This window comes from Fistularia commersonii, chromosome 15, assembly GCF_037954325.1.
Source record: "Fistularia commersonii isolate RoL2024-O1a breed Wild chromosome 15, RoL_Fcom_v1.0, whole genome shotgun sequence".
Lineage (NCBI taxonomy): Eukaryota > Metazoa > Chordata > Actinopteri > Syngnathiformes > Fistulariidae > Fistularia > Fistularia commersonii.
This window is the reverse complement of record NC_141298.1, coordinates 12,794,094-12,821,368: the sequence shown is the minus strand read 5'-3', so window position 1 is coordinate 12,821,368 and position 27,275 is coordinate 12,794,094. Positions and strand designations below refer to the sequence as shown.

General features: G+C 42.5%; 2 protein-coding genes across 5 annotated transcripts; both read right to left on the bottom strand.

Annotated features, from left to right (window-relative positions):
• Window positions 1–1,420: 1,420 nt before the first annotated feature.
• Window positions 1,421–15,769, bottom strand: nipal4 (NIPA like domain containing 4). Of its 2 annotated transcripts, none has more exons than XM_086160364.1 (10): window positions 15,667–15,769; window positions 14,707–14,820; window positions 13,739–13,879; window positions 12,906–12,962; window positions 12,744–12,834; window positions 8,379–8,539; window positions 6,281–6,448; window positions 6,099–6,190; window positions 3,927–4,139; window positions 1,421–3,108 (listed from the first exon to the last, which is right to left on the bottom strand). In XM_086160364.1, exons 1-10 carry the CDS (start codon window positions 15,704–15,706, stop codon window positions 2,923–2,925), a joined length of 1,263 nt encoding a protein of 420 aa, XP_086016490.1. In that variant the 5' UTR covers window positions 15,707–15,769; the 3' UTR covers window positions 1,421–2,922. The 2 variants fall into 2 exon arrangements, with proteins under 2 accessions (XP_086016490.1, XP_086016491.1); XM_086160365.1 differs by having other exon boundaries at window positions 13,739–13,876.
• Window positions 15,770–19,164: 3,395 nt separating this feature from the next.
• Window positions 19,165–26,408, bottom strand: znf346 (zinc finger protein 346). Of its 3 annotated transcripts, none has more exons than XM_086160974.1 (7): window positions 26,025–26,408; window positions 24,011–24,114; window positions 23,619–23,714; window positions 23,256–23,406; window positions 22,933–23,157; window positions 22,689–22,788; window positions 19,165–22,086 (listed from the first exon to the last, which is right to left on the bottom strand). In XM_086160974.1, exons 1-7 carry the CDS (start codon window positions 26,080–26,082, stop codon window positions 21,900–21,902), a joined length of 921 nt encoding a protein of 306 aa, XP_086017100.1. In that variant the 5' UTR covers window positions 26,083–26,408; the 3' UTR covers window positions 19,165–21,899. The 3 variants fall into 3 exon arrangements, with proteins under 3 accessions (XP_086017100.1, XP_086017099.1, XP_086017098.1); XM_086160973.1 differs by lacking the exon at window positions 26,025–26,408 and adding an exon at window positions 24,804–24,849; XM_086160972.1 differs by lacking the exon at window positions 26,025–26,408 and having other exon boundaries at window positions 24,011–24,549.
• Between the last annotated feature and the right edge of the window lie 867 nt (window positions 26,409–27,275).

Here is a 27,275-nt window from a genome sequence, read left to right as displayed (position 1 = left end):
CCAGCTGCCTTCAGAGTACCTTCAAGGTAGCCTCTGAACCAGATCTACCAGACTCACCAACAAGGTGAGTCTAAACTCACGGACTGCTTTTTTGACTGACTGGGTGACTCGTCGTAAACTCCGTGAGCGTGCCGGTTCCCCGTCTTTTGTCATCAGATGCTACTTCTGCAGTGGCGGGTTGTTGAAATCCTTGCAGGAGTCATCCAACGTCTCCTGTCTGCGGAGTTCCTTCGAGCAGGCTTCTCTTGTTTCCTAAGAACCTTTTGTAGGCTTGCTTAAGAAAACTGGATGCACGGCGTTTGGCTTTTGTGACTGTTTAAAACTAGCAGCGCCTGTGAGCTCTTTCAGTAGCTTAGCTTAGCTTAGCTTGGGAAATTGCCACAAGGATCAGCTTCAAGATTCAGAGTGTTTATTGTCATGTTTTAAACATGTTTTCCTGTACAATGAAATTCTTACTTTGCTGTGCACAGCGCATTTGGATTGACAATAAATAGGTAGTATAAACATTATTATAAATATGAACAATGTTGGCAAGTAAAATGGTAAGATAAAATTTATCGGAAATTCCTTTGTCAATCTATAGTAGGTTGCGCTGGCTGCCGCGTCACCGCACAGCTCTTCTTCATATTTAAACGCTAAATGTGATATTTTTTCAGCGATTTTGAAAAAAAAAAAACCACTAAAAAATGTGACGTTAGGTTGAAAATAACTTTATATTACAAATCACTGAATAAATAGAACCATTCAAATTATTTTTTCATTTTACTTTTTTTTCTTTCCATGATGCAAGGTGAGGCCCGGCCTCACCTGCCTCTGCTGGCTGCACGTCACTGGTAGAAATGTACAAACAAATATATTAAACATCGGGGTTGCAGCCAATCCCAGCTGACATTTAACCAGAGGAGGGGTTCACAACGGACCGGTTGATCCTAGCGCCCTATGAAGAGTCATGCATAGGGCGCTAGGATTCAAGGATTCATTTTAAAGTTCCACACATTCCAAAAACATGTAAAAGGTGACTTCTAACGCTTAATCTTTCCCTTGTGGGACATTGTGTCACGGTTCTGCGGTCAGAACCACATGCCAACACAAGACTCCGCACCTGTAAGTTCAGAAACAAGTTTACTTGGAGGGGCAACGGCGGATGAACTGAGGCGGCGAGGCAGGGAAGAGGAGCCGGCATTCACCAACAAGAAAGGAAAGGATGCAAGGATGCAAGGATGCAACCTCGTGCAAACTCAGCGCGATGATCCAACATGCAAGTCTGCGTAAAGATCGCGATGAAAGAGCAAATGGTGAAAGCAATTGACCCTGCAACCAGGAACACAAAAGCTCCAGCTTTTTCAACCCCCCCGCCCCAAAAAAAAAAAATCCAGTAAATTTTAGTTTAAATAGAAAAAAAAAAGGACATACATTCACTAATGAGAAGGCTAATGCTGGGTGTTAAACAATATACCAGGGTCAATATTATGCGTGAATAGTATTAATATTGAGGAAATTTCCTAAAATATACCATAACAAACACCTAAAAAATCTAAATAAAGAAAACTACCCTTGATGAGATAATATTAGGGGAAGTATATTTGTGAGAAGACATTTTTGAGCCATTTCAGAGCCCTTTATTTTGAATATCATTTCTAAGTGACTAACTACACAAACGTCTTTCTAAAATGTTCATAACAATTTTCGTCATACGATGGATGAATATCAACATAAAAACCAAGAATAAATTACAATTTCATCAAAACAGTCAGCCGTAGGTTACATAACCAAACTCATTGTGGGACTTGCAAATAAAATGCAAAACAGAGTTGACAATAAAATGACATGGAAGAGCCTACAAGGTATTCAAAGAGTCTTTCGAACAGCTTCAGGTCTGCAATTACCAGTATATTTGAAATGAAATACGATCGACATAAAACTTAAAAAGTGATATTCTGGCACTTGCTAATATCTTGCTCATTTGTTTTGTTGTTTCTTATAATGTAATACCAATGCAAAACAGTTCTAGTTCATCATCTAGGTCAGGGGTCAGGAACCTTTTCAACTGGGAGTGCCATTAAAGCCAAATATTTCTATTTCATTGAGAGCCATATGGTATTTTTAACGTATAATAAACTAAATATGTCTTACTTTTAATGCAACCTCTGGTGCTGCATGGATCTGGACTGTTTCATCGATGCAGTTTTATCATTGCCTATTAGACATACCGCAGATCCAAATGCAAATTCCTCTGCCCGGAATGCACGGTAATCATCGTCTTTTTTTCTTTTCGCCATCTTTTCCGTGACAAGGGTTGAAACGGATGAACTATCTGATAAAATTGATTTCTTCACCTTTACAATGACCTGCTCGCAAGCCATCGGTTCCCGACCCGACCGACGGGTGACCCGTGAAATGTATCTTCAGAATTAATTTCTGTTTACTTTAAAATGACACAGTATTATGATGAAATATCACAAGTATTTTCAAATCAGTCCCAAACTGATTTTTTTTTTTTTCTTTTTCCCCATCTCGCTGAGTTTTTTCCTGACAGCTGATTCAGGCGATGTCATTGAAATCGCAGAAGAAGAAGGGGTTTAATGACGTCACTGAACTTGCCAAGGAAAAAACAGCTTTTTCCCAATAGCTATACGGACTCTGAATCAATCAATGTCTTGATGTATCGTGTCTGCTAATTATGATTCTCTGTATGTATTGTTGATGATGGAACTAGAGATGTGAGCATTATGTGCTGTACCGAAAACAAATTCCACCAACGCTGTAGGCCTTTAATAAATAAATGAAATGAAATGAATGAAAAGGGGTCGTGATGATGTCACTCACTCATGATGACGTTTTTCCGCAAAAACACACATCAGGGAAGCGGTTGACGTTTTCCAAGTTCAGGTGAAAAGTCCAGACGATGGGATCAGCAGCCACTCAGCTGATGATGAAGACTCTGGGTCCTTCTTCCCTGACATGAAGGAAATTCTCACTCACCATGTTGTTCATCAGACCCTGTTTGTCTTCTTTCCTCTGCGTCCGTTTTCCTTCCTCTCTCCTCTCATTTGCTGGCGCCTCCTCTGTTGGTTGACACAGCTGATCGCTGAGCTGTTCCATTGTTACCTGCAATAAATTGCTCTGGATTAGGGGTGTCAAACTCATTTTGGTCCGGGGCCCAAATAAGGCCTAAAAAATAAGTCCAAATTTTTCCTTTGTTTTAGTGTAAAGGAGGTAAACGGGTAAATTATAAAAATCATTTATATGTCATGAATTGTTCCTCTAAAAAATACATGATGAATTAATGTTAAAAATTCATATTAAAAAAAGAATTGGTGAAATTACACCCTGAAAATATTGTTGCGTTAAAAGAGAAAATGTTGTCACTGTGGGGAAATTTTTCACAATAATTTATTCGAAAATTGATTGGTAGCATGTATAAGAGGAGGTATAATGTTTTACTATCCTTTTAATTTTGCTTGTTATTTCTGCTATCATTTTTGTGGTATTTATAGAAAAAGCAAAGATCGTTTTAATGTCACCGGACGTTTATTCATCAAAAAAACATTTTGTTTTCCAATTTTGAAGCAAAAAAAAATTTGCAAAGTTACTTTTTCATTTTTTTCCTTGCAGTTTTTTTTTTAAACCCACTGTATAAAACCAGGCTGCACTAACACAAAGATTTGATTTCAGGCAGGGGGCCACAAAATATTGTCCCCAGGGCCACGAGTCTGAGGCCCCTGTTCTACATTAATACTTTCTCTATATTCCCGGGGGGAGATTTTTGCTATAATTATGGATCTTATGACACAGGAGACATGGTGGCAGAGTGGTTAGCGCTTCAGCCTCACGGCACAAAAGACCCTGGTTCGCTTCTTTTTCTGTTTGGAGTTTGTATGCAGGTTAATTGGGGAAAAAATGGGGGAAATCGAAGACCCACTGACCTGCAGCTCCTTGAATAAATGCAACAAGGCCACGCCCACCACGATGACCAGGAAGGCGCCGAGCAGGGCCACCACATTCACGGATGGGATGCTGCTCCACTCCTGGAAGAGGATGACCGAGGTGGCGAGAACCACGGATGTGAAGAGGACATAGTAGATGGGGTAGACGACCACCGTGTTGAATGAGTCCAGGGACTTGTTCAGGTAGTTGACCTGGAGGGAGGAAGGGGGACAAATAAACACCCGTTACGTGATAAAAATTATTAATTTGATGTAAATATTTGTCCCGAGTCACTCGGCAGATCAGACCTACAGCCATTATTGAGCCGTTATTGTCACGGTTCTAACACATGGATGGGCAAACTACGGCCCGCGGGCCACATTCGGCCCGTTGGTCTTTTTAATCCGGGGTCCGCCAAAGATTGGTACACATTTCATATTTAATATGAATAATTGAATGATCAGATCAATGAATATGGGAGCTCAAATAGTAGATTATTTCATTTTTGGAGCTATTTGAAAATTTTCCCGAGCTAAATGACACAGATTGGCTCTGTGATACAGCTTTTACTGAGGACGTACTGACACATGAAGGAGCTGGACGAAAGGCTACGAGGGGAAAAAAAACGGTTTGTGCATGAAATGCAAGCAAATGCCAGAGCCTTCAAAACCAAGCTGGTTTTATTTTCAGGTTCTAGTCATCTGTCGTCTGGACGACTGCAACTCCCTCCTTGCCGGTGCCCCAGCGGTGACCATCAGGCCTCTGGAACTTATTCAGAAAGCGGCAACTCGCTTGGTGTTCAACTGTCCCAAATTCTCCCACATAACTCCCCTTCTTATGTCCCTTCACTGACTCCCGGTAGCCGCCCGCATCAAGTTCAAGTCCCTGGTGCTCGCCTACCGGATAGTGAATGGTACAGCCCCGTCTTATCTCCAGGATATGGTCAAGCCACATGTCCCTACCCGTCCCCTCCGATCTGCCACCTCTGGGCGACCGTCCACCCCATCACTCAGAGCCCCCGGCCGCCGATCGAACCGGTCTCGGCTCTTCTCGGCCTTGGTGGCGGAACAAACTCCCAAAAAAGGTCAGAACAGCGGGGTAGCTGCCCATCTTTTGCCTTGAGCTGAAAACATATCTCTTCACCAAGCACTACCCCATCGCACTTAGCCCCCCAAACCCCCACGGAAAAAAACAAACAAACAAAAAAGCGATGAAATGAATGAATGCATGTGTTACACGCAGGAGGCAGAAACTAGTGTGTCACAGGTGATTTATTCCTGGAATACACAAGTCAATACGTTTTAGTCAGTGGCGAGTGACTGCTGGAAGCCAGTCGCCGACAACCGCTGGTTGTGCGCGAGGCTTGAGCAGTCAACGTCGACTAGAGCTAACGGTAGCTTTTGCTAGTCCCGGTTAGCAATTACTCTAATAACGTAAAACACAAAACAAAATTGGTTCCAACACCCAAAACGTCTCCTTAAACCCATAAACTCCCACACTGATGCTACATATACAACTACCTGGACACTCAACCCACCTGGAATACACAAGTCAATACGTTTTAGTCAAAGTGGCAAGTGACTGCTGGAAGCCAGACAACACTACCGCCACCCCCAGTCAAAGTAAGAACTACAACAGCATCAATTCAAACATTTCCAGCATAGTGTGGGTGAGTGCCATCTGAAATCAAAACAACAATATACACACAAGACAAAAATGTCAGGGGGTGTCTCCACATCCGACAATACCAATCCAATTATCAAAATAGTCCTAGGTGCCACATATGTATATGGTTCTGAGATGGCTATTTGGTAGAGTGGTCACTTCCGACTACTGGTACTTTGGATCTTCTGTCACTGAATTGCACTTTTTGTAAGTCGTAATGTAATGTAAAAAGCAAATGTCAGACAATGTGTACTGATGTGTAATGATGTGTACTGTTAACAAATGCCTTGTTTTTTATATGTATCCTGTATTATATGTATCTTGTGTTGACCCGGCCTGTCTGTCAAATTTTAAAAGTCAATGTGGCCCCCTGAGCCAAAAAGTTTGCCCGCCTCTGGTCTAACATATTGTATCGGTCACTGATGGCCGATGGATGAAATACAGTACGCCGACAGCAGGAAGCAGCGCATAAACATGGTTTTTGGATAAATATAATTGCGGCTCACCTGCGTTATCGTGGAGATGATGAGAGTAAAAAGGAGGATCCAGGTCAGAGGATGAGTGAGAACGGAAACATCGTGAAACACTGTGGAGAAACCTGAGACATGATTTTAGTGTTCAGCCTGCTGTCGCCAAGCTCCTTATCTCACAAAGTACTTTTATTAAAAGTAATTCTCATGTTCCCGACCCTGATGAATGACGATGGCGAGGCCCTTGACCGACGTTACGGTAAAAGCTCCCAGCAGCGAACAGATGCCGATGTAGACCAGGATGTTTTTCTGTCCGACTCGCGGTGAGAAATAGAGGATGAGCAGGAAGCAGAGCAGCAGCACACTGGAGGAGAAAACCAGGAACCCTGAAACCCAAACCAGGGGAAAATAGAGGCCTCCACTCGGTAACTTTGTCAGACAACATTTTAAAAACTTGGTGAAAAATGTCCGGTCATGTCAGATTTATTCATATCGCTAAATCAGCGCACAGTTGTTTCATGTTTACATGTAGACCAAGTCTGGACCAACTTAAATGCATTGCAGAAACTCCTAATTTCCCCGTGAGCGGGCGCAAGATGGCAAGGAAAACTGCCTTTTACCAAAACCTTGTGCCGGATCAACAAGAGACCCACCTTTTTTTTTATCTTTGTAGTTACAGTTAACAGTTAAGACAATTTATATTTCATTGTATTTCTTATTCTTCCTCCTTTCTACTATTATCTATTATTGTTATGTTTTTACTTGAAACTCTGGCACAACAATTTCCTTCGGGATAAATAAAGTTGTTCTCGTCTTATCTCATCTTTTTAAAAAAATGTTTAATCTGTTTTAAACTTTCACCTGTGAACGCTGTGGTGTTTTTTTTTTTTTTATTATTATTGAGCACAAATAGTATAAACAGATGAACAAACAAACATGGCAAAGTAAATTCGAATGTAAGTTGATACAAACGGGGATGAGGAAGCATAAAGACATAAGGAAATTCGTTTTGTATGCAATCACCTAACCGTGCGAGTTAAGCAGGATTAAAGCTTTGTGAGAAACGATTAATTCTTGAAGAAAAATAATGAATACAAACAAATAAATTAAATAAATAAATGGCAAAGGGAATATAATATGTATTTAACTTGGTGGTTCAAAAGGAATCTCAGTCATAACACTGTATATTTTTCGTTTGGGGATTTTTCCTTAAGTTTTAAGGATTTTCTTTTAGATATAATTCAAAATTGTTTATAAAGAACATAAAATTGGGGGAACATTTTTTTGCATTCTGTTTTTGTGTATGAAGAATTTAAATAACATTGACACAGAGTTCCTCTCTTTTGTTGCTTAAAAGTAAACCAAATGTTATATCATCTGTTAAGAAAGAAATTGGTGACAATGGAAATTTATCTTTAATCCATTTTTTAGTTTTAGCCGAAAAGCCTGCACTTTTTGGCTGGAGAAAAATATATGGCCTGTGGTTTCAATATTGTCTTCACAAAATGTACATATATTGTCTTCAATCTTTAAGCGGAACGTCAATGATTCTTTAGATGGCTCGATGTCATTCATAAATTTTTTAAAAAAGGGGCCTACCTTTTTTTTTTTATTGAACATAAATAGTATAAACAGATATACATATGTACAAACATGGCAAGGTAGAATCCAATGTCAATCACTCAAACGGGGATGAGGAAGAAAAGGACATAAAGACATTCGTTCTGTATGTAATCACTTTACTGTACACGTTAACAGAATTAAAGGTTTGTGAGAAATGTTTAATGCTAGGAGAAAAAGAAAATAAAGAAACACAAATAAATAAATAGATAAAATTAAAAGAAAAACATAAATAAATTGCAAGGGGAATATAATATGTATTTAACTTGGTGGTTCACAAGGAATCTCAGACATCAAATTGTGTATTTTTTTGGTTTTTGGATTTTTACATAAGTTTTAAGGATTTTTTTATATAATTCAATACATTTATCAAGAATGTAAAATTGGGGGAACATTTTTTGCATTCTGTTTTTGTGTATGAAGAACTTAAATAACATTGACACAGAGTTCCTCTCTTTTGTTGCTTAAAAGTAAACCAAAAGAAAAGAAATTGGTGACGATGTTAATTTATCTTTAATCCATTTTTGAGTTTTAGCCCAAAAGCCTTGTACTTTTTCGCATGAGAAAAATATATGGTCTGTGGTTTAAATGTTGTCTTCAAAAAATGTACAAATATCGTCTTCAATCTTACAGCGTGACCTCAATAATTCTTTGGATGTGTCGGTGTTATTGATAATTTTGAAACAAAAGACCCACCTGGCTCTAGCAGCATGCTAGTCATTTCCTGCAGTGATGTCACTTCCTGTTCCTGTGGGGCGTGGATGACCAACAGGATGCTACCTAGCACACAGAGCAAGCAGCCAATCTTCTGTATGGGGTTTAGCAGCTCCCCAAGCAGGTAGGAGGACATAACTGCACTGAAACGCACAAGAATCATGATAAACAAGATTTTTTTTCCTTATATGACTGTACGACATCAGACTTGTTGATGTGGTGTTAGTCACACACACACACACATATGATAAAATCCAAACCTTGAAAGTATTTCAAATGATCTATAGCCCGTGGGTCATGTATCGCTTGTTAGACTTTAATCCAGCCTGTCAAACTTGTCTGAATTATATTGAATTCGATTTTTACACCTCGCTCATTTTGCCTTTTCCTTACAATGCATGCATTTCCCCAATAGATTGCGCTTTCCAGGGTTGTGATATATGAATCTACATCCCTTTGCCCTATGAGACCTTCTGCAAAAATGAGCTGACCAAGGAAAAGGAAGGGAGATAGTGATTAATGACAACAAAATATGTTTTCACCGATGTCAGATCAATGACTGTATGTCTGATATGCCAAGACATTGTTGTGGTTTTAAAAGAATACAAAATAAGCCATCACCTTACCACAAAGCATGCTTATAATGCTAGCAAGCGGTCAATGCAGGAATGTCAACTACTGCTCAGAGGTTGACAGCTAATTTACGGATTCAGCAAAAAAAAATTTAAAAATTACAAAAAAACCCCACCAAGCTGCAACTGAAGAGTCAAATACCGAAGCAAGATTTCTTCTGGCATTTAAATAACTAAAGGCTAGCGAGCTTTTCTCAGAAAGTGAGTTTTTTAAAGAATCACTCTTCATGATGAAGAGTGTAGGTCTGTTGTTTCTAAGGAACATTTGAAAAAAATCAGTTTATCACTAGAACTGGATGAAAGTGACAGCAAAAGACAGCAAAATGCTAAGCTCCTAATTGTTATTTAAGGGATTAGTGACAGTTAGAAGAGTTTTTGACCACAGAGTACCAGTAAACATAAAATGAAGGGAGAGGACTTACAGGTAAATCTCAAAAAAAGCGATCATGGAAAAAGTTCAGTATTTCATGTCTTTCGATTCAGAAAGTGAAACCCATATATTATATCGCTTTATTACACAGAGTGAAATATTTCAGGCCTTTATGTCTTGAGATATTGATGATTATGGCTTAGAGATAATGACAATTCAAAATTCAATGTCCCAGAAAAATCTGAATATTGTCAAAAAGTGATATATTGGAAAGTCATTGTCAGACCCAAATAAGCTGCAAAATACCCAGAAAGGTTTCCTGAGCCTTTCTGCGGTCTCTCAGTCATGGTCAGTAGGCTACACAACCATGGGGAACACTGATCTCTTTGTTTCTAGCACCGTCTTCAGACAAAGACTTAAACAAACCAACAAACAAATCAAATGATGGACCAAAGAACATGCGAGCACGCTGCAGGATTATTTGCGCCGACAGAATGGGATGTACACTGCTCAAAAAAATAAAGGGAACACTTAAAAACCACATCCTAGATCTAAATGAATGAAATATTCTTATGAAATACTTTGCTCTTTACACAGTTGAATGTGCTGACAACAAAATCACACAAAAATGATCAATGGAAATCAAATGTATCAACCCATGGAGGTCTGATTAAGAATCACACTCAAAATTAAAGTGTAAAAACAAACTCCAGGCTGATCCAACTTTGATGTAATGTCCTTAAAACAAGTCAAAATGAATCTGTGTTGCTTCCTGAGTGGACACTATGATTTCACACAAGTGTGATTGACTTGGAGTTACATTGTGTTGTTCAAATGTTCCTTTTATTTTTTTGAGCAGTATATTTAAGACTTCAGCTTCAGTGGGGGGCAGCGTACAGAAAAACACAGAATGTGTGAGCAGGTGTGTTAGATCCACCCTACAGGTCAGGAGGTTACCCAACCAAAAATCCCTGGTTGAACTATCAGGTACGCCACATTCGGCATGCTCGCTCTGTCGTTTAGTGGTGGAGCACATTCATAAAAGATCGTAATAACGTGGTAAAAAGTGATGCCTCTATTTTCCTTGTGCGACCCTCCGAGTACCACAATATGTTACACTGTAACACATGATTTTTTTTAATGCTGCATATTGGATGATAGGTTCTAAATGTAATATGATTATTAAAACATTTTAATTGTATTTAATAGTATGTAATTGAAGTATACTTTATTTGTTTTGAATTTGTTCCTTTTTTTAATTTTAGTTCTTAATTGGAAGATTATTGTGATCCTGAAATATTATAATAAAATTATATTTATTATTTCTCGACGCTCAAAATAAACGTCGCACACGCGGACGCCGGTATACTCGCCGAAACGGCATCAATTTGTCGAGACTTTCAGCCCCAGGTAGGCAAAATATGGAGAAATGTAAGACAAGAATAATATCTGAAGAAAATAGAACATTTAATGATGCCTGGGCAGATTTATCTGCATTTACCCCTGACGAGAGTGGCCTAGCAGTATGGAGAAAACTGGCTAACAATAAAGTCAAATGTCAAAATACATTTCTAAAATATACATAGAGCCTTGGCTGAAAAATATCCAGAGGGAGAAGAGAGAAAATTTCCCAATTTATTTTTCAAAATTCAAAAGGTTAAGGCTCCGCTACATGCTCTGAAAGCCCAAAGGCGATATCAGGGCTTTTTTTTTTTTTTTTTGCTTTTGTTTGCTACATGGTAATTTAAGTTCAGCTTTTTAATTCATTTGAAAGAGACATTAAACTCAGGGTGTTGCTTTTTTTTTTTTTTTTTTTTTAAACATTTATTAAAAAAAGATTAAAAAAAAAAAAAACTTTCTTTCCATTCATCTACAGCTTGGTGCTTTGACAACCCTTAAGGATGTGCTACCTGTTATTATTTTTTCAAGAATTCAAAATGTATTCAATACATAAATTAAATTAAATTTTCTCTGTGGCACTGTGGATTTCATAAGCAACACACTATAGTTGTTTATACAAAGTGTAAAGGTAATAAAAACCAATATATACCGCGGTACCTTTATTTTAGACGTCAAGAAGTAATTGCGGCTCCCAGTGTTTTCTTTTCCGCCGAAACCGGGTCCAAATGGCTCTTTGGGTGTTAAAGGTTGCCGACCCCTGTTCTAGCTGATATTCACCCGACGCGATCTTCCCTCTCAACACCCTCAAAGCAAATACTCCATCTACTAAACAAAAAAAAACTATATTGCTGCTCACAAATGCGCGCCACTACGCCCGGCCGAGCTTCCGCTGCCCTGCCCCGTAACTTCACTGCAAAGCTAAACAGCTTTAGTTCTCTACAGTTTCATTTACAGCAACTGATCTCCATCAGATTATTCAATCAAAACATGATTTAGTCCACGTGTTTGCTCCCACCAGATGTCCCTGTATCTTCTGGCACTTTTCACAACAGCAGAATTACATCTTTTTTGCAACGTTTACCACCATCTGGCCCTCTGTGTTGCTATCCTGGATACCGAACCCGCCCGTCTTCTGCCATCGATCTCACTCAGAATGTCTTCATCTCATTTCATCACTCTTTAAGAATAAGAACAAGAACAACTTTATTTATCCCGAAGGAAATTGTTGTGCCAGAGATTCGAGTAAAACATAATATTAAATAATAGTAGGAAATTGTATAAACAGTAAAAATAAATAAATAAATAGATAAATAGATAGATAGATAGATAGATAGATAGATAGATAGATAGATAGATAGATAGATAGATAGATAGATAGATAGATAGATAGATAGATAGATAGATAGACAGATAAATAAATGGGAGAATAAGAAATAGAAATAAAACTATAAATAGTCAAAGTCAAGGCTATAAAGTGTTTTAAGGTCTTTACCCCTGACAAACACCTTTATCAAGTTAACGCCTACTGCATTTCTCTTCCCATCAACACCGCGATAAAACAACTTCAATCGAAGCTTTATCATGTCAATCTAGGTTTCCTGTCTTAGTCACAATATTCAAAGTTCCAATTCTCCATCCTTGATTCTTGTCTTCACTCCTCTCTCTCTTCCTTCTTTCCCTCTTCAACCCACATATGTCTTATTTTACTGGTACCTTGTAGGTTTTCAGCACCTTTGGAAGTTGATGTTACCCGTTCTTCAGTCGAGAGTATTTCAAATCTGATTTATTTATGATATAAAATGTAATTTTTTTTGTCACTATCCTCATTTTCACCGTATTACATGACTGTGATTTTTGTGGTACTTAAATGTTCATCTGATGACATTTGTTAAAACAGAATACTAAACATCGGATTTTAACAAAAACATTTTACAGTTTAAATACCTGATGAGGACGCTTAGAGCACCCAGCGGCGTCACCATCGTCGCCGGAGAAAACAAGTATGCAGCAAAGTTGCAGGCCTCTCCCGTCCCCACTGCAAGAAGACGGCAGCAGCATCTATTAACGTCTGCAGAGCCTGTGATTAAAATTCGGAAGAAGTCTTACTTGTTAATAGGCCACCCCACCATAACCAGTCCTTCAGGTAGCCATGACCCCCCAGACCTGCACACACACACACACACACACACACACAGAAAGAGAGAGACTCACACAAAAATAAATCAGACTGAAGTTGTGACTCTTTCATAGGATTTACTGGTGGAAATTCTCAGTTATAATATTATTCACTCTGCTGTATGTTATAACACTGGTATCTCTACACAAACAATAAATTATCAGTAAATAAAATCCATTTTTTACTACAATGGTTAAAGAGGAGCGTTCATTCATCAGTTCATTTTTTCTGAAGTCATTTTTTTTATGTATCTAAAGCCATTTGACTTCATATCTAGTGCACTATTATTATTTCTAGACAACTGGTCCCGTACAAAATTGTATGAACTACATTGGCTGGCGGGCCACATTTCTTATTTAATTTTTATGCACAGGTCAACTAGGTGAACAAAATGAAAATTGCAATTTAAAAATGTCAATTTTTGGGCATTTTATTTCAATTTTAAGATCATTAATAATAATATAAACGTACCGACCGACATCATTTTAGAAAAAGAATTAAAGAAAAAAAATTAAAAAGGAATAAATAAGTTTCTAAATTCAATAATGATTGAAAATACTTGTTGAAATATTTAAAGAAAATAGTTTGGTGGGCCGGATAAAAATGCAAAACGGGCCAGATGTGGCCTGTGGGCCGTAAAATACCCACTTCTGGGGTAGTCTGTTGGTAGTTTGAGCCTTTATGCCCTGTTTTCGTGCCCAGCCGGGTAACGTTTCAACGTTTCCAACGAGGAATTTACAAGCTGATGAGATGTTTCATTCACCTGCCCTGGTCTGCCCTGTTTGGGACAGACGCAGCAGCGCCTTCTTCTTCAGGATGACGCTGCCAGCGATCAGAACAGCAGACATCAGGGCAAGCGTGAGGCCGACCCACGGCCCGGAGGCGCCGCCTCGCCAAACCTCTGCTAACAGAGAAAGCATTTCAGATCTTCAAACATCTAGAGTCCAAAAATATGATTATTGAAAGGCAACAGTTTAAGGCTCCTGGAGGTGAAAGCTCAATCGGAGCCCTCGGGGGGTCTTTATTCGAAGAAATCCGATAAATGTTCTTCTTGAGGATCGTGACGGCGTTTACACGGGAGAGAACCGACAACCTCTGCGTGAACCACTTCAGGACAGGACAAACATATAACGGCGTGCTGGGATCGATACCAAGACAGACAAGGACCTTCTCCACCCTCCAAACAACCAGGAACGACCCGCCGCCAGATGACTTAAGTCCACGTGAGCCTCAGTTCATGTGATCCAACAGGTTCCACTCCTTTTGTTTGGATTCACCTTTGCACATTCCAGTCCAGGTAATCCCACAAAGTTGCTCTTGAGTCCCGACAAACGACACCACCTTTAGCATAACAACCCTCTTCCACTTCGATTCTGCCCATCAACTCATCCCAGACCCGCACAAAACCCCGGCACTCATATTCAGACACTCCCCACAGGTCATCAGACCTGCAGAAGCCTCTGGGATGAGGACCGAAACGTCTTCAAGTGAAGAAATTTTTAAGTCCAATTTACCAAAACATGAAGATTTCAAATGGAAAACTCCCCAAAGACTCTTAATGAGTCTACAAACTGTCAAAAGTAAGTCAGGTCCATCCCAAGACACACACACACACACACACACACACAGACCAGGATGTTGACTAAGCAGCAATCTAAATAAATACGATCCACCCCATGGTACGGTGTGCACAGTGTGTGTGTATGTGTGTGTGTGTGTGTGTGTGTGTACCTGTTAAGACAGTGCTGTTGTCCTGGTGTGTGAGGGACGTGTTGATCAGTGTTTCACCTCCGGGGATCGAACACACAGCGGAGCGGGATCCGCACCAGAGCCTGACTTTTGGCTCTGAACAGAGATTTATGTATAAAAAGGCTTGAATTTGTCTTTGCATTAAAAAAAAAAACACCTTGAAAATCAATAAAATCCCGGATAACAAAAATGGGGAAAAACAATATAAATAGGAGGTGGGATAACAAAGAATAATCATTTAACAATGAGACAGAAAATAAGCTTTGGTAAAACAATTTGTAATCTTCAGCATTATATATATGTGTGTGTATACATTATTTTGGAGACAAGATCAAGTTTGTACCTGGTGATTACTTTAACGCCTGTAGTACAAAAACAAGCAAATGTATAAAATGGCTATTCTACATACATCTTCTTTGTTTGTTGACATTATTTTTAACCTTTGTCAAAGTTTGTGAGCTTGTCAGGTATTTCTGCTCCAACCCCCCACTGTGTTTACACAGTAAACAGCTGACATTTCATTAGTTATTAGTCAGTACACCCAGAACTACACCTAGAATTTGAGACCTCCGTGGCGTTTTCACCACTTTAACAGGAGAAAAACAACCTTTAAATCAACAGTTTTGTATACCTTGAAGAGATCATTTTACAGAAAGCATGGACATTGTTCATTTCTTTAATAAGCTGACTTAAATTCTCATAAAAACACATGCCAGGTAAGAAAAAAATGATTGTTTTTAAAAAGTCAAATGTACAGACTTGAGTCCATTTTCTTTTATTGCAGAAAAAAAAGTGGAATATACCTAATGCATTAGCAGTATAACGTTTGTTCTGTCAATTTAATGACAGATTTTATTTAATTTTTATAAAATCCTGATAAACTGATAGTGATTAAAGCTTGAAAAAAGAAAGTGTGGAAGCAGCATTGACGCTCCGGCTCACCTTTCCAGCAGGTCTCCTGGTTCAGCCGCACGTCCTGCATGGTTTCCCCGCAACTTCGAACACAAAGCAGGTGTCCTGGACCGCAACGCGTCCCGCAACTGCTCCGCCGTAGATCCCCACCTCACCTCGCCCCGCCCCGCCCCGCCACGCCACGCCCCGCAAGAGCAAAACCCTGCGGGTATGACGTTATTCTGTGTTCATTCTGCAGCCTGAATCTAAAGCGGGAAAAGTCACTTTGTTTTAACTTTGTCTTAAAGAACTGTTTACTGATAAGAAAAAAAAAAAGACGAATGTGTCACAGAAGAAATCCTTAGAGTTGAAATTTTTAGATATTACTATTGCAGGGTTTTAGTCAGGGAAACACCTGGGTGCCCGTAAAGCGTCAGTTTAATAAGCAATATCTGTTTTCCACAGCCACAATCCTGCAACACAACTAACTGTTCCCACCCAATCCCAGGTTAAAAATAAAAATCCTTGCACTCCAAAGCAAAACAAAATTCCCTGCAACCCCAAAATGACAGAAAACAAGCATCAACATAAACCAACAATCTTGACTTGATACAAAATGATACATTGGATTGTCAGACATCCCTGCTATGCAGAGGTGTGCTTAAAAAATAAAGTAACAAACATGGGATTGTCTTGACTAAACTTTATGTTTATGCTCTGCCACGCCGTTCGCCAGCTGTCACCCTCAAGGGGAGAAAACACGTTGGGTTTTAGCAAAAAGCTACGGTGAGGTGACTCTCAAAGATAAGATAAGATAAGATAAGATAAGATAAGATAAGATAAGATAAGATAAGATAAGATAAGATAAGATAAGATAAGAGCAACTTTATTTATCGCGAAGGAAATTGTTGTGCCAGATTTTCAAGTAAAACATAACAATGATAGATAATAGTAGGAAGGAGGGAGAATAAGGAATACGATAAAATATTTTAAAATATTTAGATATATTTTATTTATATTTTAAATTTATTAATTTATTTATATTCTATTTATAATATTTTTAAATAAAATAATATGAATATAAAAGAAGCTGTAGAACAGGAGTGTCAAACTCATTTTACTCTGGGGGCTACATACAGCCTTATTTGATGTCAAGGGGGCCGAACCAGTAAAATCATCACCTCGAAGTAACACTAAGTCCAAATTTTTCCTTTGTTTTAGTGTAAAGGAGGTAAACAGTTAAATTATAAAAATCTTTATATGTAATGAACTGTTCCTCTAAAAAAATGCATGACGAATTAATATTAAAAATTAAAAAGAATTTATGAAATTTCACCCTAAAAATATCGCCGAGTTAAAAGAGAAAATCTTGTCGCTGTGGGAAAATTTGCCACTAGAATTTATTAGAAAATTGACTGTAAGCAGAGTCAGCTTCCCCAAGGCCTCTCTGACAGCACTCTTTAATTTGCCTTTTGCAGCCTTATGGAGCTCCAAGTTACCTGACTTGTGGCCGATCAGCGGCTATTCGACATTTCTGGTCATCTATGGTTTGTTATTCCGACATTATTTGTCTACAGCCATGCAGTCGATGCAGCGGTGTGTGTACACAGTGATCCCTCGCTATAACGCGGTTTACTTTTCACGGTTTCGCTACTTCACGGATTTGCATTGCGCATTGTGTTCTGCATTCTGATTGGCTAGAAAGTCACTCCGCTTCTTCTCTACCTGCGCGTCAATAACGTTGCAGTTTAATATGTACACGTACAGCTTGCCGAATTTACATGACGTACGTGCAAATTCTCTTGCGATTTCGAGTTTCTCTAAAACCCATAATGTTGACAAAACGCTCTGGACCGACAAAAGGGCCCAAAAGGCAGCGGAAGATGCTATCTATCGCAGATAAAGTTAAACTTCTCGACATGCTAAGCCTAACCTGTAGGTTAGCATTACGGTTAGCATTACGGAATGCTAGGTTAGCATTATGTAGGTTAGCATTACGGAATTAATGAATCTTCCGTTCGTTCCATAAAGAAGGAAGAAAAAAACATAAGGACGACAGCAGCAATAAGTTTTAATAAGGATTCAAAAAGGGTTGCAACTGTCCGCAATTTTTTTCATTATCATTTTTAATTTTCTCTCGTTTAATCCAATGACTCGGGTCGCGGTGGTCGGTGCTAATCTCGGTGCTAATTTGAAGCCTTCTGTTCACATTGATGACTAAAATTATTATTTGACAGTACAGTACAGAAGTTATTTGTTGATAAAAAAACATTTCTAAAGTATAGTACTTTTATTTGTGAAACAAATGATTGAGCCTGTAAAATGGTTCTTTCTTTTCAATGTATAATAGAGTATACATTGACCTTTAAAACACTGACCTTTAAAAATAAAGGTTTCTACTTCACGGATTTTGCCTATCACGGGTTCTTTTTGGAACGTAACCCCCGCAAAAAACAAGGGTATACTGTCGTGTGTGAGTGGACACGTACTCGACTACATCAGGATGTCGGATAAATCCCATCGAATCTTCTCCCCGGAGTTGGATGGCAGCACCCTCTGGCCAAATCTCTCCAACACACATCTGTAAAAGGAGGTTAGGACCGAGCCTCCAAATCCAACCCTCCTCGGTCTCCTGAAGAAGAAGAGGTGCTGGCTGGAAGTGTGGTCACTCCATGTGAGGTCCTCTCTGAGATGAACCCCCAGGTACCTGCCGCTAGAAACAACTTCCAGGGCTGCTCCAGCGATGTTCACTCCCAAAAATTCAAACAACTTTATTTGTCCCCGGGGGGAAAGTTACTTGGCAAGTGAGCAGGTGTCAGGACAGCAAACAGTGCAACTGTTACACAAGGAGACATCGTTGCCTCCGTGTTAGAAGCCGTGCACCGTGGGATATCTACATGACGAAAGCCTCATTGATAGAGTACTACAGATCCCACAGGCTACCTTTGATACCCCACCCCAGACGTCTCTGCAGGATCTCAGTGGACATCAGATGGAGTGTTCAGGATGTCGATGGTCCACTGATGACGTGTTTGGTGACCCTGCAAGACTCTTTCCCCAGGCTTTCTTCTTCAGCCGTTCAGTGACACCGGTCAAGGCGGTAGCCTTGGGGTCAGAAAGGTTGTACTTCAGCTTCTTCAAAGAACAGTAGACTAACACATGCTGCACCTCTACCTTCCTTAGTAGACATTAGGTCACATGTTTTCAGAGTCAAGCAGCTATAGCTGTGATGATGGCTCTTGGGTTCTCCTCCAACATGCTGAAGTTAGCAGAAGTGGACTTCATGCCAAGCCTCTTGGACCTCATGGGGTTACCCCAGCAGTGAGAGGTGAAAACAGGAGAGTAGAAAAATTTCTGAGATAAAGCGGGAAAATGTCCAACAGAACTTAATCACGTGGACCTACTGCGGAACAATGGACAAAACTAGAGGAAGCGGAACGTTCTGGAACAGATGGATCTTAGCACTGTCGAACTGTTACCATGGCGATGCCACACGTCTAGTCCTACAGCCTCCGTTTCGTTTGTCAAAGACCAGACGGAAGAACGGAGATCATTTAAAATACTCCTTTACTTGATGAACGTGTTGCATTCTTTCCCTCATGTAAACACAGCTTAGTCTGGAAGGAAGCCACGAGACAGCGAACACACCGACAGTTAGGGAGGACACCGGAAGGCCGTTGGTCTTTTACACACCATGTACAACACAGTATTCGACAGCCCTCGGGAGTACAAATTACACTTCATACTTTCTTCTGAGTTCAGGACATTCAGTACTAAAATATTCAAGGTTCTGAACAAGGAAAAATGAAATGTTAGTGAAAATCTAATATTGACATCTTGTTTCCAATCTTGGCAGGAGGTGGTGTTCTGCTGCGAGAGGAGCGAAACTGCAGGGAACCTCGTGTCCGACCGAGAAACGTGAGAAGCGAAGATTCCCAATGAGGCATTCACATCGTCAGCTCCAACATGAAATATCTAAACATTATCATCGGAATTTACCAACATCTGTCTGGTGGGTTCCTGATGTTACCCCCCCCCCCCCCCCCCCCACAAAAAAAAAGAAAGAAAAAAAAAACACAATTTTTCTTTTAAAAAGTGAAAAACACTGCACTCGAAAAAAAAAAAAAAAAGGAAATACAACAAAAAGTTATTCTGGGTCATTTGAGCAGAAAAAAAAACAAAAAAAAACAGGCTCAACCACAAAAATCAAGTCAACAAACCATCTTTGTGGAGGTGTTTGTAACCGTGGATAGATCACTGTAAGAACATGTAAACTTAAAAAGAACAGATGCGGCATGAAGACTTCGACCCCTGTCCGCACTGGGGTCCCCATCGTGACGGACTGAATCCCAGATACACACACCCTGGACAGCAGGTCGACGTCTAGGAATGAAACTTTAACCCCAAGTGAGCTACTGAACCTGGGGCTCAACCATGAGCCTGCTCTGGTGAGAAGATTGTTTAACAGTGCTAACAGGTAAGTGGAGGCAGAGATGAGACAGATTTCTTCTGCTGTGTGATAAATACGGAAACACTTTCCGCTAATAAAGTCCAATGTTGAAATTCGCGGTGGAAGATTTGAGTTTTGCACATTAAGAGGGCTGTCAGTCAAGAGTGACATATGGTCCGAACAAGCTCTAACACAATGTGAGTTTGTAACAGAACATCAACAGAAATGGACCCAGGACGTTTTCCCGATGTCATCGGCGGTCACCTGACGCGTAACGTTTGTCCCACAATCGTGTCAGGTGGGTGAAATGTACAGCCTCCTTCAAAATCCACTCTTGATCCTAAATTTTAGCTAACTAAAGATCCATTTCTAAGCCAGCGATGACACAAGAAGCTCCAGTGTGATCGACATCTCCCCAGGATTGGCTTCCTGTTCGATGCAGAGCATTTACCGTAATTTCCAGACTATAAGCCGCTGCTTTCTTCACGCACTTTGAACACTGCGGCTTAAACAACGATGCAGCTAATTTATGTATTTTTTCGGGCTCATGAGCTTCACGCTGCCTCGTCACATCGGACCAATGACATCCTGAGGCCGTTCAATGCCGACACCGAAGACGACGACTTCAATGGTTTTAGTGCGCAGGAGGAAGATGAAGACACTGATCAGCTGCAGTAGGACATAGCAAATAGAAGATGGATGGATGGACTTTTCCTTGTGTTATTTGTTATTTATCTTTTTTCATCAGCCATGTTACAGGCACTGTTCGGTAAAAAAACGGTGTGTATTGAATCAAAAGTTTGAATTAAATATCTCATGTTACGACATGGACACCTACGGCTTATAGACAAGTGCGGCCTTCATATGTACACATATTTATTTAGTTATTGATAGCCGGTGCGGCTCAGGTGCGCTCGATAGTCTGGAAATTACGGTACGATCACCTCATCTCCTCACCTAAATGTCCCGACACCTCGATATCTCAAAGGCCTCTTAGAACGCCACCGCCCGGTCAAATCTCCACGCTCCCGGGAGGCAGGGTTCCTTGCGGCGCCTGGAGTCTCTGAAAGGGTTTGGCGCATTCGGGTACCGAGTTGCTCTTCTGCGGGACCGTCTCCAGATCTCCGTCCTGGGGGGGTGGATGCCCTCGCTTTGTCTAAGAACAGGTTTCTGTTTCGGAGTCAAACCTTCCTTTCTGAGAAAGCTAGGTTAGCGTGAGCTGTTATTAGTACAAAGTTGTTAGTTCCTGACCCGCCCCCAACCCAGCCCTCAGTACCCCTTCAAGTCAATCACATTCCTGCGCTCTCTCGCTCTCTTTCTTCCCCAGCCGGTCCAGGCAGAAGGCTGCAAACCTTTGATTTGGGATTCTGCCTGGCTTCCTGCCCGGTTAAATTTAGTGTTTCCTCATCGCTGCCTTCGAGTGCTTGCTCCTGGGGGAATGTTGGGTTTCTGTAGAATCTCTTTAAGAGAGTAGTCCAGACCTGCTCTGCGTGGAAAGGGTCATCAGACACCTGAGTTGGGATTTTTGCGCCGTTTAAATAAAAATTTGACTTGACTTGACTTGACTGATGTGACAAAGCTAAACCTGTCCGCCCGCCTGATGAAAACCTAAAGGGATACAATTCCACACGGGGGCGCCGAGGACCTTCTTTTTGTCCGGAAACTTCTGGGGTCCAAATCTGTAGACCTGAAGGCTCGAGAAGAAAATCTATGGTGACTCAGTCTGGAACCGAAGGTCAACGGGGAGGATGGTTTGTTTATGAGTTAAAGGGGCTGGTTGTTGTGTCGGTCAGAGTCCTGGCTGGAGGCTCTGCAGTCCACCTTCGGCCCGGTCTCAGGTGTACTGCTGCTCCTCCGAGTACTCCGTGTCCTCGGGAATGTACTGGCTTTCTTCTGGGTCGTACTGGTCATTGCTCGTGTTGTACTGGTCTTCTTCACTGCCGGCGAACTGGTTTTCCCCTCCGAACGACTGAGTAACTGTGTTTTTGTTGTCCGCAGGGTTCGGCCCCGATTTCTTCATTCTACGTTAAAAGAAATAAAAAGTGAGGTTTTTATTGGACATTCGCGTGCAGAGTCGGACAACACCCTGACAAACAACACTATGTGAGAATGTTAGCGATTAACTGCACTTCTGCCCCAGTATGAAGTCACACATTCTGGAATGAGCTGCGGCGCAGACACTGCCCCGAGTCTGAAGACCAGGACGTCACGGTGGAAGAAGGCGAAACTTTGATGGCCTTATTTTCTTCGGGCTAAAATCGCATCATGAACGTCACTACGCGGCGCATTCCATTGGAAACACTTGACCGTTTGTGAACGGATGAGTCCGTCCGGTCACAAAATCAAAACCTGGACGCCAAATCGCACGGTTCAAGGGGGTCATGCTGTTTGCGACAATAAAGTGGCTGCAGCTCATTGGACCGAGGTCAAGGGCAGGTCAGAGGAACCCACAGAAACCACTCTTTTAGAGGGGGTGATAGTATTACGCCCCTGTGGCGCCCCTGCTGGAGGGACTGCGGTACTGCGCCTGGAGCGAGGCCTCGAACCAGGACTTCGAATGCTTCAAAAACTGTTTGCAAAGCGCTTTTTAACGGCTGCGGGGACAGCGGGTGCGGAAGCTTACTGGTTCTTGTGTTTGGCCCCGCCGATGTGGGACTGGTACTGTTCCACCGAGTTCAACTCCAGGTTGCAGATGGTGCAGGGGTAGCCCTTCAGAGTGGAAGCTGAACCGGGAGAAAGGAAAAGCTCACAATAACTCAAATCTGTCTGCGAACAACCAAAGCCACATCCGAACGCCGATCCCCCTGGGGACCAGGCCCTCAGAACCCCAGCGGGAGGCCGTGTTTGTCCGGGCTCTGCGGTCTGACCTGGGGTCGAGGACGGGCCGTACGTCTCCATGAGCTTGAGCTTCGTCATCTGTTTTCTATGCTTCTTGCCCACGTAGTGCTGCTGGGCCATTAGCGGGTTGTTGAAGGACGCCTGGCAGACGGAGCAGAAACGGTCCGGGTTGTCGTTGTGGTCCGTTACCGGGGCCGGACTTGGATCGTCTGCCGGTTTCTTCTTGAGCGGAGCTGGCGGAGGGGTTTGGGCGACTGTTCCAGGGGGGAAATCAAGCCCCAAAACATGACGTCAGTTGTCAAAGCATCAATGATGAAAATTGAAATGAAGACTTAAACGGAGTCAAACGTACTCGAACTCTGTGGGCCAACAGTTTGTAGCCTCAACTTCTTGGCATGAACTTTGCCCTTGTAGTGAGACTCTGCCATCACAGGGGAGGAGAACGTCATGTTACACAAATGACAGGCTTTGGAGCGGTCCGAGTCCCCGTTGTTACAGTCCACCTGGCAGACACACACCAATGAAGAGAGGTCACCGAGGGCTGCGGTCAGAGCTGAGCTTCTCACTTGCAGCTCAAGGCGGTTCTGTGAGAAAGATCATGACGCCTTCTGGAAGCAACGGAACCCAAACCTCTGAGGATTGGCGTCACGTTCGGTTATGGAACCACCGAGTTCAGGAGATATTAGATCTAAATGTTGAAGGACTTTCTACTCACGCTGTCTGACGGTAGTAACTTCAACATTTTCACTTCGGGTTCCTTCTCATTTTGCATGGAAAAGTGGCGCCGCACCTTGTTGGCATGCTTCTTACTCTGGGGCAAAAACACAGGAGCGACAGGGATGAAATGATCAATATTTGGATTCCACAGTGAAACAACGTCAAGAATAAAATGACCATCGCAAATTTGCCAGGTGATCTATAGAAAAGACCACATCGGGTGCTGCGATTTGGTTTTAGCATTCATTAAAACAGATTTTCACTTTGGCATTATGAGCTCACGAATGGCCTTGTTTCTGTATCATCAACTGAAAAGTACATGGAGTTGACGCTGAGGCGGCTCCACGGCCGGACCCGCGGCGTCTCGGGGCCGCGAGCTGCATCACTAACCTGGTAATGAGTCAGTTTCTGAGACTCCGAAATCAGGACAGCGTTGCAGACTTTACATTGGGAGTCAGAAAACAGGTCGCCGTGCTCCTTTATCATCTTATTTACTGCAGACAAAGAGAGAAACACCAACATAAATGAGGTCACATCTGCATGAGGATGCAAGTATTTGCGAGTGTATTGGCAGTCCCTACGTCCTCTATTGTAAGTCGCTTTGGATAAAAGCGTCTGCCAAATGCAATGCAATGTAATGTAATGAAGACAGGAGGAGAAGGAGTCACAGATGTTTGGATGGGTAGTACTTCCTGCATACGTGGACCTTTTGTTCATGTTAACATAGAGGCATTAAAATCCTCGCAGCTCATTTACGGATTGTAACGCCGCTAAGGCCCAACATCTGAGATGAACCTGGATGCGTCCAGGGGCTCTGACGGCACAAAGATGAGGAGACTTGTCCAATCCGAGTACCAAAAAAGAAGAAGGTTTAATTTACTGATAAGTCTGCTTTGAAAGGGCAGGTTGTTTTTTTGTAACTGTTCAGTAATTACTATTCACTCATGACTGGTTTCTGTCACAAGACGTTGCACTGATTAGAACGCACAGGCTGGAATTCTGACCTCCACGTAGGATCATATTTTCAAAAACCCCGATCTTATTTAACAGGCCGTCTTTCCCTTCAAGGGTCATTACTAAGTAGTGACAGAGCTTTTCTGGCTCAAATCACGGACCCTGAAGCCAAAAGTCAGAATGTTGGCTTTGCTGGAGCTGAAGTCCGACTTTTCATCGCGTGGCAAACCTTGAACCGGCGGTTGCTTTTCTCCTGACATGGAGACACAGAAAGAGATCGTCCAGCACGTCATCCCTTCATCCCTGCGCCCGATCCTGAGGATCTGCTGCCAATGCAGACACACATCCAGGAACGATCCACAAAGTTCACCCTGCCGCACAGACCTCAGTCTGAGCCGAGCGCATCTCCATGCCTCGGTCAAACTTTGGAACTGAAGAGAGACGACATCCGCGCCTGGTCATTCGCAGCCGGAGGCTGTTCTTTCAGACTCTTCCGACAGGATCGCCGAGCGTTCCACACGCCGCCTCGGCTTTGTGTTCATCGGGTTCTGAACTCCGAGAACCGGCCTGTGCAGCAGGAGACGCAGCACTGAGACGGAGGCAAAACAAACACTTAGAGAAAACATATTTTCTCCATTGGACGACAAGACGTAGACATTCACCTAAACAAATTCATAACTGGGGTTGGAAGGTTCTTGAGCCCGTGAAGGGGGGCGGGTCTAGAAATCAGCCGCCAGAGGAGGATTTAACAGAGTTTTATGAAGTATGTCTAAGAGTGGCATATTGATCTGGATCTATCGGAACAACCACTGATCTTCTCCGGTGTCCGTGTGGCATCCCAGAGAACCATCGCTTCAGTCACACAGGAGATTATTACAAACTAACAGCAGTTTGTTTGATATTAACGACCCAAAGTGCAGGATCTGCAATGGATAGTGAATGAATGAACACTCGCCGGAGGATGAACCTTCGATGTAAACTTATCACGATCCGTTTACCTGGATAATCCTTACAACTCGTGCAGTTTCAGGCTGACACTCCGCCCCTTAAAGCCGTTCCGTGGAATAACGGGGTCACCCGAGCGGTTTTCGGTCCCACGTAAACACCGGCCGAGCCCTAGGTGGAGAAAAGCCACGCCGAAGGGCCGCAACTGCCCTGAAACTCGAACCCGCAACCCTCGCCCCCTCCGCCGGACCCGTCCCTTCCATCAACCCGGGGAGACGCGGGGAGCAGACGTGCTCTCGTCGACCTTGGAGCCGAGGCGGCTAATTTAGCTTAGCTTATCCTAGCTTAGCCTAGCCCCGTGGATACTTTAGCACCCCCCTCCGTGCACGCCGCGCTGTCGGCTGACTGAACCGGCGGGACACGAACACCCCCGCCGGGCTTCCGCGTCCGACCCGACCGCGGTTGTTTAGGAGAAGCGGGAGCTTCATGCCGAAGGCGCTCGTACCCTCCGCCAGCCCCGAAGGCAGGTAGGGGAAGTCTTCTGTCTGCATCACGGCCGCCATACTTGCTGCTCGGCTCTGTGGCTGCGAATGCGCATGCGCGACGGAAAGGCTGGGGACCGGAAGTGGGCGGAAGAGTCTTCACTCTGATGGTGTTTCTTTGTACCTGCAACGAGCACTAACGTCAATAGACGATCTTTGACACCGTAAGGATGTTAATTAATGACATCTTGAAGCCTTCGGTGAAGCGCATTTCATTTTGACGCGTCTTTCTGCTTTTTTTTCCCGGTCATCTAGCGGTCGATCTGGGAGCTGATCTGTGACGGCCACAAGAATTAGCTCCTGCAGCTTCAGTCCAAACCCAGACAGGATCCGTTAACCTCTCAGAGGTTAGTGGACAACAGGTGTCTTGCTTCAGCACGACAAAGTCCATGAGTGTTTCTCATGATGCCAACGAGAGGATGCACAGAACCCAGAGCTTGGATGAAGACCTCTGGACCACAACGAGCAGGAGGCTTCCACGGTAAACCTGAAGATTGTATCCTTGATAGAAGCATACTCAAGGCACCCATGAGACTCTGTGGGGTTAAATGGCTTCTTTGGGTTGTCAAGTGGGTGTCCTCCTTCATGGACGTTTCGCCGCATTGGCCCACAACACCTCCAAAGGGTTCAGCAGTGAATCCCGGCGTCCCGGGTTCACTCCCTAGATGCCATCAGCTCACTTGAAGGCCCAAGTTGGATCCTTTCTCTTCATCCACAGCCACTGGCTCCCCTCCTCAGCAGCCCCAGAGAGGTCATTGACTGCCTGTCCTCGTACTCCCATCTCCCTGAGTAGCCTAGATGTTGAAGTGGCTATGAAACCTCTGTAGCCTACTTCCACCGGACGAATCTTCGCTTCCCAACCCTGTTGCTGAGCATCTGGGGCGAGTCAAGTCAGATTCCAAATACCCCGACAGCATCACTCCATCCCTGCGACACCTCCTGGTCCACAAACAGCTGAGAGGGTGAGGATAACAAAATACAACGTTCGTAGAGGAAGAATTTTTTTTTTTTTTCCAAAACCTCCTGAAAAAGTCCATGTAGAACCTCTGGTGAGGAACATCTGTTGACAATAAAATGTGAAATAACAGTGAGAAGGAACCAACAACCTCAACTTTTGGAGCTCCACTTCAATGTGATGACCATCAAGCACCCTCTGTGTCCACATGGTGGCGCTCCCACCCCTCACTGCAGCCGGATCGCCCGCTTCACATGGA